Here is a 16,596-nt window from a genome sequence, read left to right on the forward strand (position 1 = left end):
TCAACCAAACAGAATAAACGATATTACTAATTGTTGTACACCCATAAATAGTTGTGATTAAAACAGTGTTTTATACTTTCAGAGAAAAACTTGCCTGCTGCTGAAGAGCATTTTGCATTTGACCAGCTTTCATGTTTCCCCAAAAATGTACACATTCGCCCAGGGAAAAGGAAAAAAAAGGAAAACCTTCATGAAGTCTGACATATTCATAGACTGAGTTTATCAAAATAGCTGAAATGCTTGATTAGAAAACAGAGGTAAGATGTTTGGAGACTCTTTGCAAAGACAGATTTCTGAGACACTTCTGCCCTCTTGTGGTTACACAAAAAGACGACAATAGTCAACAGCAGCTGTTTCTGGGCCAGGTTTATCAAAATCTTTTTTTTTTATATATATATACATATGAACATTTCTGCACATGCTAGCCAGTATCATTATCTGTATTTTGGGGTATGTGAGATACCAAGTCCAAACAACATGCATCACAGCTCCTTTTCTTTTTAGCAGATCGAATTTGTATGAACTAAGCTTCACACAATGGCCACGTACACGCTGGAGCTAAATACGGTTGTTACTCCTCTACTGAAGTGCTTATTTGTGTTCAGATAGATCTGAACTCTTCCCTACCTCCTACTTGGGAATAAAATTACTGGAACGGCGTTTAAAGTTGGACATTAGTATTCAACCATAATCTTTAAAAAAAAAAAAAAAGTTGAAAGATGGCGGTGACTTAAGAGCGCATGCAGGGCAACATCAAGTTTACAATGTGGTATACAAAGATGTATATTACACAAATGTATAACATACAATTTTTATTTTTATTTTATTCTGGCTTGTTTTTAACAAGCTAACCTGAGCATTAAGTGTTCTTTGCTTTTGTTTTTGTTCATCATTGATGTGGGAACACGAATTGCTCACACTGAGTCAGTGACAGTGGTTGACCTGAAGGCATTGAGGTTGGAAGCGGGAAATTTCAGTTTCCCGCCTTTGATTTCGTCTGGAACGAGGCATTAATCCACTCGACAACCGACTTAACTTGTAAAAATGTTCAGGTAGTGACAACAACATTAACATTAAATTCAAAAAGTAAGGCCAAAAAGAAGTGAACTAAACTTCTTGTTGACGACTCACTTGAATCTCTCACATTAAAAAATAAAACAAAAACAAATACTGTTTGTTGCTCATATTTTTAGTGACCTTAATGGGAAGCCCAAAAGCACAAAGAAGGATAAGCAGAAAAGGCAGGCAACACTGCAAAGAGCGTGCAGTTTAAAAGCAGCAGCTTCACAAGAATAATACACCAAGCGTCTGTCAACAGTGGTTTAGGTAAAATTGCATGACACAATGCGTCTTTGGTCGCTAATATTTGGTCAAACATAACGGACACCAAATAGGTTAAACTTGTTCACAGCCGTTAAATGCCGAAACAATTGTTCGCTATAGTTTTATCATAGCAATAAACAAATTCTATGGTGTGTGCGGGATTAACAACCGTATTTACCAGCAGGTGTGATTCTCAAATCGTCTTGCACCTACAACAGCAGAGTACCTACAATGTCTATACAGGTAACCAAAGTCAGTTCCCTTCTACGTAGGGCAAATAATGCCTGTAACCATAGGAACAGATGATGATAGTCAATAGACTATAAAGGACTTTAAGGATTTCAAATTTATTAGGAACTGTTCATATATGTGGTCAAAAACTCTTCGGTACCGTTTTTTCCCCCTTGTAAGCCTATTTCCTAAATACTTAAGAGTTTTGTCTCGCTCTCTCTTTCACTACACGATACCACCATTTTAGATAACCTGAGAGAGGTCGACAGCCCAAAGCGCACACCTCATGCTTACCCATTTCAATGATGTGATAGACTACTTCACTGCCATTTTAGTCCTACAGCATATATAACTGAACCCTCAAAATTTGGCTTTGACTCCAGAAAATCTAAGTCAATCACTATTGTTAGAGAATGCGGTTGTCATTCTTTTATAAGGAGATCTGCACATGAACAAAACCTTATTTAGCACTCAAAATAGGACTGACAACAGTATTTCTGCTGTTGTGTGAACACTGACATATGCACTATAGATCTCTTCCACTTTATTAAAGAAAAAAAAAAAAACTCTTATATTGTCTGCATGCATATCTGTATAATCACACAAAGATGTTCAAGGCATTACAAGACAAACTATATAATACTAAATCACATCTTTCCTTGGAAAAACTACTGCAAAATACTCTTGAAGATCATTTATTTTATTATGGAAGTGAAAATTGTTAATTCTGTCTGTTTACTAGAACAATTTTGAAATGAACAGTTGTTCAAAGGCAGTGGAAATTTATGAGGGCGAAACCGTTATGAGGAAGCACGAGTATTATAAGATAAAACTACAAATCTGTCCGGAAATGGCAATTATTCACAATGACAAACTACTTTTAAAAGATACTTTATTCCTAATCTAGGCAATGATTTTATTCTAGTTAATGTTATCACTAATCTAATTACCTGCTGTAGATAAATGAGGAAAATAATGATAAGAGAAATCCAGTGCATAAATAATGAAATACTTGTTTAGCTTTATCCTCTTAAAATGCATTCAAACAATAATGCAGTTAGCTGCCTCTGTTCAAGGTGGTTTGTACCGAGACAGTGAGAGACAGACAGTTTCTGTATTTCATAGCCCTATTCCCACTTTCAGAAACAAGATCTGAATTAAAAAAAATAAAAAAATAAATAAATCAGATCCACTGGACTGGAACATCAGATCATTCCTATATACTTCCATAACCCAATATTATTGGGGATCCAATCTTGGGGTTTAAGTGGCTGTTTCAGGTATTGCAGATTGTATTGTAGAAGGAAATGATCCCAGTGAGCTGTAATTGAAAAAAAAAGGCTGCTACAAAGGTGCAAGGCATCAACGTCAGCTTGATAGTATAACTTCTGCTACGGAACATTTATTGCAACGTTATTGTGAGAACTGACAAAAAATAATTAAAATAAATAATTGCAAAATCATTTATCTATGTGACCCAAGTATAAATTTTAAGTTCTGCTGGCCTTAAACTCCTGAGGCTGAACAAGAGCTTAACACACTCAAACCGGTTAACTGAGATTACTGAATCAGGGCCTGCCTACAACAAGACTTACACCTCTACAAGCTTGATCTGCCCTCTGATAAACTGCTAAAGAGAGGTATCGTTCGGATGTCACAGCAAAGAGTGTTTGTGGTTTTCATAAAGGCGTAATTGCAAAGAAATGGCTTTTTCTAAGTACCCCGTTTTTTCCTTCTCTAGATGGAAAGTATGTTGTGTATGATTTCAATAATCCATTGACTAAATTTCAGATGGATTCCACAGAAAGAAAAGAGAGATGGATGAACCACATACTGATAAAAACACATCACAATTTTAAGCGATAGTTTAACCGAAACATCGAAAACACAAGTTCACGTCCTTGTCCTCGCGCAGACTGTATTTTCATCGAGTTGCTTCTGTTGCCACTGCCAATGTCAAGCTACTGTATGGTCTGAAGGGGTGTTTGTGAATTAGTTGTCAATGTACCTTTTTCCTTGGTAAATTTTTATCATGTGCCTCATTGATGGACACTTACGGTAAAACAAGATTTTTGGAAGGGGTAAAGAGAAGTGACCGGTACATCTGGTTCAAAAAGTCTCCATTTCAAACAGTCTATGGTGCCATTAGCTGAAAGTCCTGAGCCATCTCAAGCAAAATTGCTCTTGAGGAAGACCAGCTTGTTCATCTCCTCCGCAGTGACCTGCTGCTTTCTTTTCATGGCTAAGGTCTCCTCGCAGATGTTCACGCACTCTCCATGCACAGCTACAGCCGGTACAGCCAGCAACCACAGTGCTAACCGCGACAGCCTGGGGTATCTGTCCATGACCGAACTCCAGTACTGCAACAGGTCACCTGTGCCATTGAAGAGTGGTTCGCCGAGGTACTGGAACAACTCTTTTCGTACCTGTGGCTCTTCAGCATCGCACGATGGCCTCTCCAATCCACAGTCCAGGCGGCCACGCTTTGGTGCTGACGGTCCTTCGCTATCCCGTTCGTCCACAGACATACCCCCAGAACCACTGCTTCTTGATTCCCTCATATTAGCCGCCATGTCACACACCCTTGAGATAATATCCTCATGCTGGTACGCAGGGACTGGCCGCAGCTTAAGCTGTGGATCCAGGATCATTGCGACTTGATGGACGCGTTCCACTTTGAAGTTCTCCTTCAGGGCTTCCAGGAAGTAGTGGCAGAGCTTACTGCCAGCACCCGCTTCACCGGCTTTGGAGGTGAAAAGTTTTTCGAGACGGAGGTAGACGGGAAGGACGTGTTGGAGTGTGGGGCAGTGTTCCACACTCAGTTCCTGTGCTGCCTGTCTTAGCGGCGCAAGCAAACATGCAAGCGTGCCAAGCAGGTGCTTGTTCAGGCCTTGCAAGAGTGGCACAGTGCTCTTCGAACGGCCATACGCTTCACAGGTGGCCTCAAAGTTCTCGTGTACCTTGAGCAAGGCCTCTGCAACTGCATCCCAGCAGGGCAGAGCGGCAGGCTCTTCTGCAGCTTTCCCTTCTTGACTGAAGCTGGTCGTTGCAGCAATGTCGCGACATGTAGCCAGAAGCTCTCCTAGTTCATGGAGCCCTCGTGCTTGCAGGCTGCGGCGACCGAGAACGGCCTGAACTGTGGCTGTTAGAGAGCAACCTGTGCAACGAAGGCCAATTCCGGTGCGACAGCAAAAGGCTACCGAAGACAAGCGTGGCTCTGTCACGTAGACTGTGCGGATTTCCGACATGACAAACTCTGACAGAACATTCTGGACCCAGTGGTGTATTTGCTCAGGACTCTCCCTTAACGAGGCCTCCTTGAGTCCCAGGACGTAGCGCCGGAGTCGCACACCCTCTACTTGATACGCTGTCAGCAAATAGCAGGAGTCTGGTCCTATAGTCTGGGAATGGCAGGTCACTGCAATGCCCAAGGATGAGTTGGAACCCAGGGCGCAGGTGACTTTTACTTTGACCTGATTGTACATACGGGGGAGCTGTTTTAATGCCAGTGAGCTCATATCTCCCAGGGCTTCACGAATGGAGTAGGCCCCATTACGTGAACCCGTGTCCACCAGGGTCTGTGCAAGCTTCAGGAAGTCTTTGCTGCTGAGGACGCCAAGAAGGCCAAGGTCTACGCACATTACTCTCAGTAAACGTTCAGCTACTTGTTGTCTCTCCTTTTCTGGAAGTAATCTGTTCTCTGCAAAAGCAGAATGAGACAAATGAATTAAGCTTTGTTATCTCTACAAGTTAACTGTTACAAAACATCCATAAGCAACAGCAACAGCTGCAACCCATCAAAACAAAAAATGCAGTTAAAATTTCTGGGGCACATACAAGAGCGACACTAACTTCTTAGAGAGGACACGTATGGCACTTTTGCCTCTTATAAATCTGAAAATAAAACTTGAGGAGTGTGCATTGTGGATTAATCAGAGACTTCCTTGATTCCCAAATAAACGTAGCAAATCAGCAAGGGCACCCACATTAATTTACTTTGTAACAAATGTTAACTTTAACGTGAACTGAAAATTTACTGAAAATTGAGCGACCATAACCAAGTTAATAACAACAGCAGTCAAGAAACATAGAAACTGGTTAGCTTTACTAGCTTTACTTTGTTGGCCCAAGCAAATAATAAACTTAATCAAGTGTGTTGTGAAATGAGTTTGAATGGATTCTGGTAGTGCTTGTAAGAAAGAACTCACGAAAAGATGGTATGTGGTTCCTCTGTTGTGCCGGCTGAGGAGATTTCCACATCTGCTCCTGTGTGGCTACAGGCACTTGGCATGGCTTCGGAGACTCATCTTTAACATGGTTCTCATTATCAGCTAAAAGAGGATTAAAACAGAAGGAAGAAAGAACACATTATGTACTCATTCTTGGGAAAAGCATTGGTATTAATTGAAAAACAACAAGATAAACACACTGAGGGGTGAAAACAAATGAAAATGATCAAGGTACATGCAGAATGAACAATTTTCAGATTTTCTGAGATGATTTTGACAGAAAATCTGTAATTGACCTGCGCATTCTAAAATTACCCATTATACATCATATAGAGTTCCCAATGATCAATAATTTGACCTTTTTTTACTTTTTGTGCGCAAAGAAAACAAAAATAATTACTTTATTCAACAATTCTTCTCCTCCTCATCCCGTCTGCAGCAGTGCATTGCTAATGTAGAGAGTACCACGAGGCACGCGCTTAAAGCCGTTATTTTTGTTTTCTTTTCGCACAAAAAGTATTCTCGTAGCTTCATAAAATTACGGTTGAACCCCTGATGTCACATGGACTATTTTACCGATGTCCTTGCTACGTTTCTGAACCTGGGAACATTGCTGTTGTGTTGCTGTCTATGGAGGGTCTGAGAGCTCTCGGATTTAATCAAAAATATCTTAATTTGTGTTCCGAAGATGAACGAAGGTCTTACGGGTTTGGAACGACATGAGGGTGAGTAATCAATGACAGAATTTTAATTTTTGGGTGAACTAACCCGTTAAACAAACGGGTATGCTGGGAGTGGGAAATTGAACAAATAAATGACAATAAATGGCAATATGATTGAGTTTTGAGTTTTTATGGAACTGTGCAGGTGCAGATTCCATGCACGAGTAAAGATGTTAAGTTTACTGATCAGACAGAGCAAAAAGCACATGATGAAAACAAACTCGATATATTATGCAGTGCTCACATAATGCAGTCTGTAAAAATGTGCCCTTTGCATAAAACAGTTACCCAAGTGGTGATGCAAAGAAATAATGTAAACAAAACAGAGTGAGTCCAAATTTGGATGAGCTCACAGCTGAAAATGTTTTCATTTTCTGGGCTCACTCACCAGCATGGGACTGCATGTGCTCCAGGAGGTTGTTGTAGAACTGGAACTGAATTCCACAGGCTCCACACGTGTAGGTTTCTGGAACACAACGTCCAGTTTCTCTCAGAACACAGCAATGTTCTCATAACAGAGCGTAACCGGCTAGCCTCACATAAGAGCACTACATACAGCTAACAAATTTAGGTCAGTGTCAGGTATTCAGGCAAAAGGTTTTTACTTAAAGGTTTTAACAAACCTGCAAGGTTTGAAAGCCATGCAAATGGCACAAAAATGGGCACGAGTGAAGTCAGTCATGATTTACAAAAATAAATAAAAATATGGACTATATGGAACATGAGAAGAGTGATATCAAGTGAAAATGAAGAAAAAAAAAACAAACAAAACAAAAAAAACAACCGGATTTCCAAAATACATACTCTGAGGGCTGGGACGGGAAGAATAGGTCCGGCTGTTTGGAGTATCTGAAAGACAAAAATCCATGTTATTTTTAACCATGAGTACACTTGCATGCAAAGTGTAACACTTTATAGGAAAGGTTTGAAAATGAATACAAAGGCCCCAAAAAGTATTACAGAGCTTAGCCTTATAAAACTTAGTGTCATATTTGATACACAATATTCGTATTATCATATTCAATATTTTAGTTTTAGTGAAGTAAAAGGCCTTTTAGTATCATTGTAAAAAAAAAAAATAAAAAAAAAACACCTTTAGATCGTAGTACACTTTTAACCCCTTGATTTTTGTAGACTTTTATAAAGTAAATGTAAGAATAACTTATACATTTTTAATATTTCAAGATATTTTTATATCTTACTGGACAGAAGCAACTTAGGTTTACTTGATTATCCATAAATATTTTTTTAGAAAAATCATGTTAAAATCTGAGGACCAAATATGATCATCAGGCTTTTGAGGAACGTTTATTTATTCATCTCTCAATCATTCTTGTACTGCATTGCATCCTAACAGTGCGTGCATAACTATTAGGCACGTTGATATTCTGATCTTTTTTTTTTCCAAGCACATTTTACCAATTCCAAACCACATCAATCTTAATAACTACTATTCATTTTGTATTTAATCATGTATAAGTGATATATAATTGTCCATGAAGGCTGGAAGTGAAAAACTCCTTATATTCAGGTGTGCAGAATTATTAGGCACATTTCTTTTACAGATAAAATGAGCCACAAAAAGAGATTTAACTCGGAATGAAAAGTCAAAAATCATAAAATCCCCATGAGAAATATTCAAAACTAATGCAATACAGCAATTGCAAAGTTAAGGCATGACCATTGGACAGCAAAATGCTCATTGGGTCAGCGGGGTCAGAAGAAAAAAAAAACGGGTGGAGAAGAAAATACATAACTGCAAAAGAATTAAGAATTAAGGTGAATAATTAGGTGTAAAATCATCAGGGACCATTTAGTCTCCAGCAGGGGGCCTGCTTCGCATGCGGCCCCTTCAGTACTGGCTGAAACCGCGTGTTCCGCCCCACGCCTGGCGTCTCGGACGCCTTCGTGTCAAGGTGAGCCAGGCCTGCGTGGCAGCTCTGGCCCCTTGGAAAGACCATCAGTGGATGGAACGGGGCATGCCCTTGGGAATGGTCTGCAGAAAGAAGGTGGTCTCGACAGACGCTTCCAACACAGGTTGGGGAGTGCTGTGCGATGGCAAACTGGCTTTCGGCCACTGGTCGAAAGAGGAGGGTCGGCTTCACATCAACTGCCTGGAAATGCTAGCAGTATGTTTGGGCCTTCTCACCCTTCTGCCAGACCTGAGGGGACACCACGTTTTAGTCCGTTCGGACAGCATGACGATGGTGTCTTATATAAATCACCAGGGCGGTCTCTCCTCGAAGCGCCTCTTCATTCTGGTAGAGCGCCTCTTGGAATAGGCTCAGCTCAACTTGCATTCACCGAGAGCAACGCATGTGCCGGGCAGGCTGAACCAGAGAGCAGACATGCTATCTCAGAGCAATGTCCCCTCGGATGAGTGGATGCTCCACCCTAGGGATGTAACGGTATGAACATTTCTTATCACGATTATAGTGACCAAAATTATCACAGTTATCAGTATTATCACGGTATTGTTAAAATGTGCTGGAGATGTTCAAAAAGTACCGACACATAAATCACTTCAAGTTTTATATTTAAAAATCAACAAACAACAAATAAAATTACTTTTTGTTTGAAAATGAAGAAAAAAAAAACAAACAAAACAAAAAAAACAACCGGATTTCCAAAATACATACTCTGAGGGCTGGGACGGGAAGAATAGGTCCGGCTGTTTGGAGTATCTGAAAGACAAAAATCCATGTTATTTTTAACCATGAGTACACTTGCATGCAAAGTGTAACACTTTATAGGAAAGGTTTGAAAATGAATACAAAGGCCCCAAAAAGTATTACAGAGCTTAGCCTTATAAAACTTAGTGTCATATTTGATACACAATATTCGTATTATCATATTCAATATTTTAGTTTTAGTGAAGTAAAAGGCCTTTTAGTATCATTGTAAAAAAAAAAAATAAAAAAAAAACACCTTTAGATCGTAGTACACTTTTAACCCCTTGATTTTTGTAGACTTTTATAAAGTAAATGTAAGAATAACTTATACATTTTTAATATTTCAAGATATTTTTATATCTTACTGGACAGAAGCAACTTAGGTTTACTTGATTATCCATAAATATTTTTTTAGAAAAATCATGTTAAAATCTGAGGACCAAATATGATCATCAGGCTTTTGAGGAACGTTTATTTATTCATCTCTCAATCATTCTTGTACTGCATTGCATCCTAACAGTGCGTGCATAACTATTAGGCACGTTGATATTCTGATCTTTTTTTTTTCCAAGCACATTTTACCAATTCCAAACCACATCAATCTTAATAACTACTATTCATTTTGTATTTAATCATGTATAAGTGATATATAATTGTCCATGAAGGCTGGAAGTGAAAAACTCCTTATATTCAGGTGTGCAGAATTATTAGGCACATTTCTTTTACAGATAAAATGAGCCACAAAAAGAGATTTAACTCGGAATGAAAAGTCAAAAATCATAAAATCCCCATGAGAAATATTCAAAACTAATGCAATACAGCAATTGCAAAGTTAAGGCATGACCATTGGACAGCAAAATGCTCATTGGGTCAGCGGGGTCAGAAGAAAAAAAAAACGGGTGGAGAAGAAAATACATAACTGCAAAAGAATTAAGAATTAAGGTGAATAATTAGGTGTAAAATCATCAGGGACCATTTAGTCTCCAGCAGGGGGCCTGCTTCGCATGCGGCCCCTTCAGTACTGGCTGAAACCGCGTGTTCCGCCCCACGCCTGGCGTCTCGGACGCCTTCGTGTCAAGGTGAGCCAGGCCTGCGTGGCAGCTCTGGCCCCTTGGAAAGACCATCAGTGGATGGAACGGGGCATGCCCTTGGGAATGGTCTGCAGAAAGAAGGTGGTCTCGACAGACGCTTCCAACACAGGTTGGGGAGTGCTGTGCGATGGCAAAGTGGCTTTCGGCCACTGGTCGAAAGAGGAGGGTCGGCTTCACATCAACTGCCTGGAAATGCTAGCAGTATGTTTGGGCCTTCTCACCCTTCTGCCAGACCTGAGGGGACACCACGTTTTAGTCCGTTCGGACAGCATGACGATGGTGTCTTATATAAATCACCAGGGCGGTCTCTCCTCGAAGCGCCTCTTCATTCTGGTAGAGCGCCTCTTGGAATAGGCTCAGCTCAACTTGCATTCACCGAGAGCAACGCATGTGCCGGGCAGGCTGAACCAGAGAGCAGACATGCTATCTCAGAGCAATGTCCCCTCGGATGAGTGGATGCTCCACCCTAGGGATGTAACGGTATGAACATTTCTTATCACGATTATAGTGACCAAAATTATCACAGTTATCAGTATTATCACGGTATTGTTAAAATGTGCTGGAGATGTTCAAAAAGTACCGACACATAAATCACTTCAAGTTTTATATTTAAAAATCAACAAACAACAAATAAAATTACTTTTTGTTTGCATAATCACTAAAACAATAACATTACAAAAGATGTTTGGAGTTTAAATGACAACTTGACTGACAACAGTTTAATAGCATGTTGAAATATATGTAAATGTTCAAATAAAGCTTTGAAAAAGTTTCATAATATAATTCCCTTAGCACTCTTTTAAAACCTCTAAAACCTCTAAAAACTACTCTGCCTGATGTGTGCATGTGAGACTGTTACTTAAAACTGTGCTTTATGCTCGACAGTATTTATTTATCGCGAGTTGTTCAAATCGCGGTAATCTATTACGGTTTTAATGATAATTAAAAGATGAAACGATAATACTAACCGTGGGGAATTTTATCATGATTTATCGTCAAACCGGTAAGCGTTACATCCCTACTCCACCCACAAATGGTTCACAGAATCTGGGAGATCTTCGGCAAGGCAGAGGTCGACCTCTTCGCCTCAGAAGACAACTCTCATTGCCAAACTTATTTTTCGAAGGACAAGGATGCATTGGCCCACGACTGGCCCAACCTCCCACTTTAAGCTTTTCCCCCAATCGCCCTGATCCCACAGGTAATCAGGCGAATCAGGGAACGGAAGCACAGGGTTCTGTTAGTGGCCCCGCTCTGGAGGAATCAACACTGGTTCGCAGAGCTGTCTCGGCTGCTCTCTGCAGCCCCGTGTCCCATCCTCCTGAGACGGGACCTCTTCTCTCAGGCGAACAGAACAATATAATACCCACAGCCAGAGCTGTGGGCTCTGCACCTTTGGCCTCTCGATGTGAGCCTGCGGACCTCTCCGAAAGCATGCTAAATACAATCTCTTAGGCTAGGGCACCGTCTACGAGATGACTCTATGCCCTTAAATGGTCTGTCTTCTCCGCCTGGTGAACAGCCCGCGGCGCAGACCCAATTTCCTGCGTCACATCTCTGATATTGTCATTCCTGCAAGAGCTGTTGGATAAGGGCTGTTCCCCTTCCACGCTCAAGGTCTATGTAGAAGCCATAGCAGCCTCTCACGCTCCTATAACTGGCCAATAGGTGGGCAAGAACAACCTAGTTGTTCGGTTTTTGAAGGGGTCTAGGAGGCTCAACCCGCCTTGGTTATACTTGGTTATACAATACTTGGTCCCTCTGGGCCCCTTTCTGTTGCTTAAGGCAAGTTCAAGTATTGTCGTTCCTCTAGCATAGCACGGCAGGATTGTACTGGTTTCCCCATAGCGTCTTAAGCAAGACGCAGTACGAGCGAAGTATTGATAGGGAACGTACTCCGTTACTAACGTAACCTCGGTTCCCTGAGATACAGGAATGAGTACTGCTTTGCTGGCCGTGCTATGTAGCTGCACGACTCAGTCGTCGCTTCAGTCGAAGTAACCTGAGGATCCTATGGCGAAATGCCCGCTTATATAGCCAGATGGACCCGCCCATTCTGGCGGGCTTCGTTGCCTTAGGCTCGTGCAGCTCCGCTGACGAGCCATTGGTTAGTTTGTAATTCACTGCACGAACCAATGGCCGTGCAGTTACACTGCATTATTGAAAAGGCTTCAGTCATCGGAGAAAAATTAGTTTTCCCCATAGCGCCTTAAGCAAGACGCAGTACTCGCTCCCGTATCTCAGGGATCCGAGGTTACGTTAGTAACAGAGTACGTTAGTCTGACTTATTTTTAACCAAATAAACTGACAATAAGCCAGACTAACTGAAATAAATCTGGCTTATTTGGTAAACTTGTTTTATGAAACAGGCCCCTGGGGAAACTAATCAAGGGTAACCAATGAACAAACAGACTACAAACTGACTACAAACACCCCGGACGACAGGAAGTGACAAAAAAAGTCCAAGACAAGGCACAGAGAACATGTAACAAAAACAAGAAAGAGTTGACTCGAAGAAAGCAATCTTTTATTTTCTAAAACCAAAATAAAACTGAGTACCTCAAAATTGCAAAAAACAAAACAACAACAACAACAACAACATCCTTCAAAAAGGCCTCTTCAGTATAGCGGATAGATAAGATAATGTTAAGTAAAATTAAAATTAAAAAGTCAAAGCCTGGATGTGCTGGATTCGGCCTTATTGCCAGCTGCAGTCATGTCTTCTCATATATAAAACACCTGTGATTCACAAGTACTTGCTAAGGAACGTTCACGTAATGTAGTCTTGTTGACAAGTTTGGGTGAGTAAGGGCAAAACGCACAAGATATAGTATTTTCGGTGCCCTGTAGTAGTAGGCAGTACCATGTCTTTTGTAGCAGAAATAAACTGCTGCAGAAAAAGCTAGGTGCCATTCAAAATGTATTGTGTAACTACAACACTTATTACAAATGTAGTGGACTACAGAGTACAGATACTTATTCAAAACTGTAGTGAAGTATAGAGTAAAAGTTGCTAATATCTTTGATACTCAGTAAAATTACAAAGTATCCATTACATTTACTCGTATTATTAGTCACTTTACTTTATTACTTATATATACACTTTACACCTCTGACAAAGGGGAAGGATATTAAGCGAGAACAGGCTCTCATTTTTGTGGTATTTGCAGTATTTAGATGTAAATGGTCGTGTACGAGTAGTGTAGCATTATTCTCTGCTCTATAGAGTACTTATGTGTTCTGTGTTTGTGTTCTGTGTTGTCTTGTGTTAAAATTCACTACTGCAGTAAACTGGAGGCCATTTCCAGCCTCATATTTTAACAATTCAAGCTCATGTTTAAATAAAAATCTCATTTTCCAGTTTGTAGCGATGCAACTCCAGTTAAAATGATAAGATCATTCTGCCAAATGGTGTACTGTTTTTTCATAATTTAGTTTGATTTTAACAGCACATTTCTGTACAGAATGTTTTATGAATCTGTTACAATGCAAAGCAGCTTTGGCAAATGAAAGATTGTGCAACACACGCGCAATGAACCCTCAACCGGTTAAGCAAACAGTGTTACTCAATTCACAAGTGAAGAGGTTACCAATTCATAAAAGAGGTCATTATAGCTAGAGAAAGCACTGAAATGCACCATAGAAATCCGTCTGTTTAATTTTGGTTGGAAAATGTAAAAACTAAATTATGACTGTTTTGAAGCAATCAACCTTGACTGACATATAAGAAAAAGTGTTGAATATGTGCCCTTTAAGAGACATTGTAAAAACTTTAGTAAACTCAAGAGTGAAGACACAGTTGAGTCCTTGTAGAGCGCATTACTAAACGAAACAACCACTTTCCAGTAAAAGCATCTATTCATCCTTAAACAAGATAAGTTGCAAAAGATACGCTTAATTTAAAGGGAAAACAAGTTTATTTTTACCATCTTTTTTGGAGGTTGGTCTGCAGAGAGATGCTGCAGTCCTTTGATTATGACAGTAAAATATCACTGTGAGCAAAGGGCAAACACTTCACGAGATTCAAATATCAAGGGTGAAAGATTTTTTAAATTTCAATGTAACTTACCACTCGAGTTCTGGGAATTGTTGATGTCGGCACGACTGGACTGGCCTGACTGGTTAGACATTTTCCCTTCCATTTTAAGGCCATAATTTCCCTCTGCAAAGGCAAAAATCAAAGAAGCTTAAATAATACATATCAAAGACAAGAAAAAACTTAAATGCTCATTTCATCCTTCTTAGTGCATCACTCAAAATAAAACAGGTATTTTCCATGAATAGAGATGAAATGGGTTTTTAAAGCAATTTCTCCTTGATTTATGGGAATTGTAAGCTGATCAATAACTTTTTTTGGCAAGCAACATATGTAATACATTATATGAAATCTTGTGATATTTGTTTTGCCAGTGCTTGTTTTTTGGAAGGCTCCTAAGAATGTAAATATGTGAAGAGTTGTCAGGTCATCGTTTTTCTTCACATGGCATTTACTCCTCGGGTGAATGGCTCAGACAAACAAAGAAAAAGTTCAATGTCCAGAACAAAGTGCCCATAAACATATATGTCAGTACACCAGACAAGCAAAAGCCATTGGGATGAACGGGAATGCTAACGGAGAGCTTTCTCCATGGACAGGATATAGAAATCTTTGCACAAATTTCATTCTATAAGTATGCATTAGCTCAATGAGCTTGTGCAAAATTCCCTTATAAATTCCAATCCGCAAAAGACCTTTAACTTGTATTCTTTAACATTACAGACACAATACCACGTTAAAAAGTAAAAGTACCGCTGATCAATTATAAATAAATTACATTGCTAAATGTCATTTTCTTATTCAGTATCATTGCTTTATTTTACAATAAGGTATCAAAATAAATAAGTAAATTAATAAATAAATAGACTGAGAAGCAAAACTGTATAAGATACTAGAGGTCGACCGATTCATCGGTTTTGCCAATTAATCGCCACCGATAGTTGCTCGCCGGAACTATCGGTTATTGGCAAAAATCCATGCCGATAGTTTTCCGGTTTGCGTCCGTTGCTGGAGTGGCAGAGAAGCTGGCATTATACACGAGAGCTGCCTCTAGAGGTGTATCACTGACAGCACATGTTGTTTATTTTGACATGTGACACTGCGCGCTGCACAGAGAGGGAAACTCCAGGCGCGCATTTAAATCCAACCGAAAGAAAATCCTGCCGCAGAACAGAGCACCATTCACATAGTTTTCTATTAAATTACATTATATTTGTTCAAAATCATTGTGAATGTACATAATGACTTCACCCTAGGCTATAAATTATGTATTGTGCATTTTCAGCAAAATGTTTGTCTTTCTGTGGCTTTAATAAAGTCTGTATGCTTCATATAGAGACCTGTAAAAGATCGCACTTTCTCTTTCCGCTTGCTTTGTTTGTTTGTTTTTTAAACATCGAACTTCAAACTCATTTATTTCAAACTCATTTAATTCAAACTTCAAGCCACATTGTTCATTCTTGAAGCAAACTTAAGTCTGTTTGGTGATTAAATAAACTGTTTTAGACCGTGACTTGAATTGAATGTGATGCGTCTGGAGTGTGTGTGTGATACCTGTGAGTTCTCCTAGACACAGCGCTGCGCTTTTGACCGGTGTGTGACTAACGTTTTTTTTTTTTTTGGATTAGATAATCATCAAGTGTTCTAAAATAGAAGCAAATAAAGTGTGAGTACACATACATTATCCATATGTATGTAATTTTAATGCTATGGCATTGTGTATATATTTAAAGATGGCTATCTTTAAGCGTGACTGTTGAAATTAAATTGTAATACTTAACAATAAGAGTCCATTTGTAGCATTAATAAAAACTGTGGAAGTATTGTTCCTTGTTAGAGTGTGTTCATTTCAACATTCACTATTACTAATAGGCTACATTTTTTAATTTTAAGATATCATTTTGAAAATGCTTATTTTGAGTTGAAGCAGAAATACGCTTTCGGGCCTGTCTCTTTAAATGCAAATGAGCTGCTGCTCCCTGCCCCCTTTTCCAGAATAGAGCTGCACCATTACAGCTCGGACCTGCTAAAAACATATGTTTTGGTTCTGATTAGGGCTGCACGATAAATCGCATGCGATATTTAACGCGCATCTTATGGGCAATGTGAAAGCCCGCAGGTGATGGAGATTTACCGCTGATTACAGAACCGGCTTTCTGACAAGATGCGCGTTAAATATCGCATGCGATTTATCGTGCAGCCCTAATCAGAACCAAAACATATGTTTTTAGCAGGTCCGAGCTGTAATGGTGCAGCTCTATTCTGGAAAAGGGGGCAGGGAGCAGCAGCTCA

At 39.8% G+C, this 16,596-nt stretch overlaps 1 protein-coding gene across 5 annotated transcripts in view; it reads right to left on the reverse strand.

Moving 5' to 3' along the window:
• Window positions 1-397: 397 nt before the first annotated feature.
• LOC107675513 (zinc finger protein 618-like) overlaps window positions 398-16,596 on the reverse strand; it is a 54,104-nt gene continuing 37,905 nt past the window's right edge. For 2 of the 5 annotated variants that reach the window (XM_016469899.1, XM_016469897.1), the window contains exons 9-13: window positions 14,338-14,430; window positions 9,145-9,189; window positions 6,894-6,971; window positions 5,763-5,885; window positions 398-5,254 (exon numbers count right to left, since the gene is read on the reverse strand). In XM_016469899.1, coding sequence (XP_016325385.1) covers window positions 3,723-5,254; window positions 5,763-5,885; window positions 6,894-6,971; window positions 9,145-9,189; window positions 14,338-14,430 — 1,871 coding nt within the window. In that variant the 3' untranslated portion in view covers window positions 398-3,722. Of the gene's footprint in view, window positions 5,255-5,762; window positions 5,886-6,893; window positions 6,972-7,309; window positions 7,355-9,144; window positions 9,190-14,337; window positions 14,431-16,596 lie in introns of all 5 variants that reach the window. The other 3 variants (XM_016469898.1, XM_016469902.1, XM_016469901.1) reach the window with 3 other exon arrangements.

Source organism: Sinocyclocheilus anshuiensis, unplaced genomic scaffold (genome assembly GCF_001515605.1).
Source record: "Sinocyclocheilus anshuiensis isolate Anshui unplaced genomic scaffold, SAMN03320099.WGS_v1.1 scaffold1604, whole genome shotgun sequence".
In the NCBI taxonomy this organism is placed as follows: Eukaryota; Metazoa; Chordata; class Actinopteri; order Cypriniformes; family Cyprinidae; genus Sinocyclocheilus; species Sinocyclocheilus anshuiensis.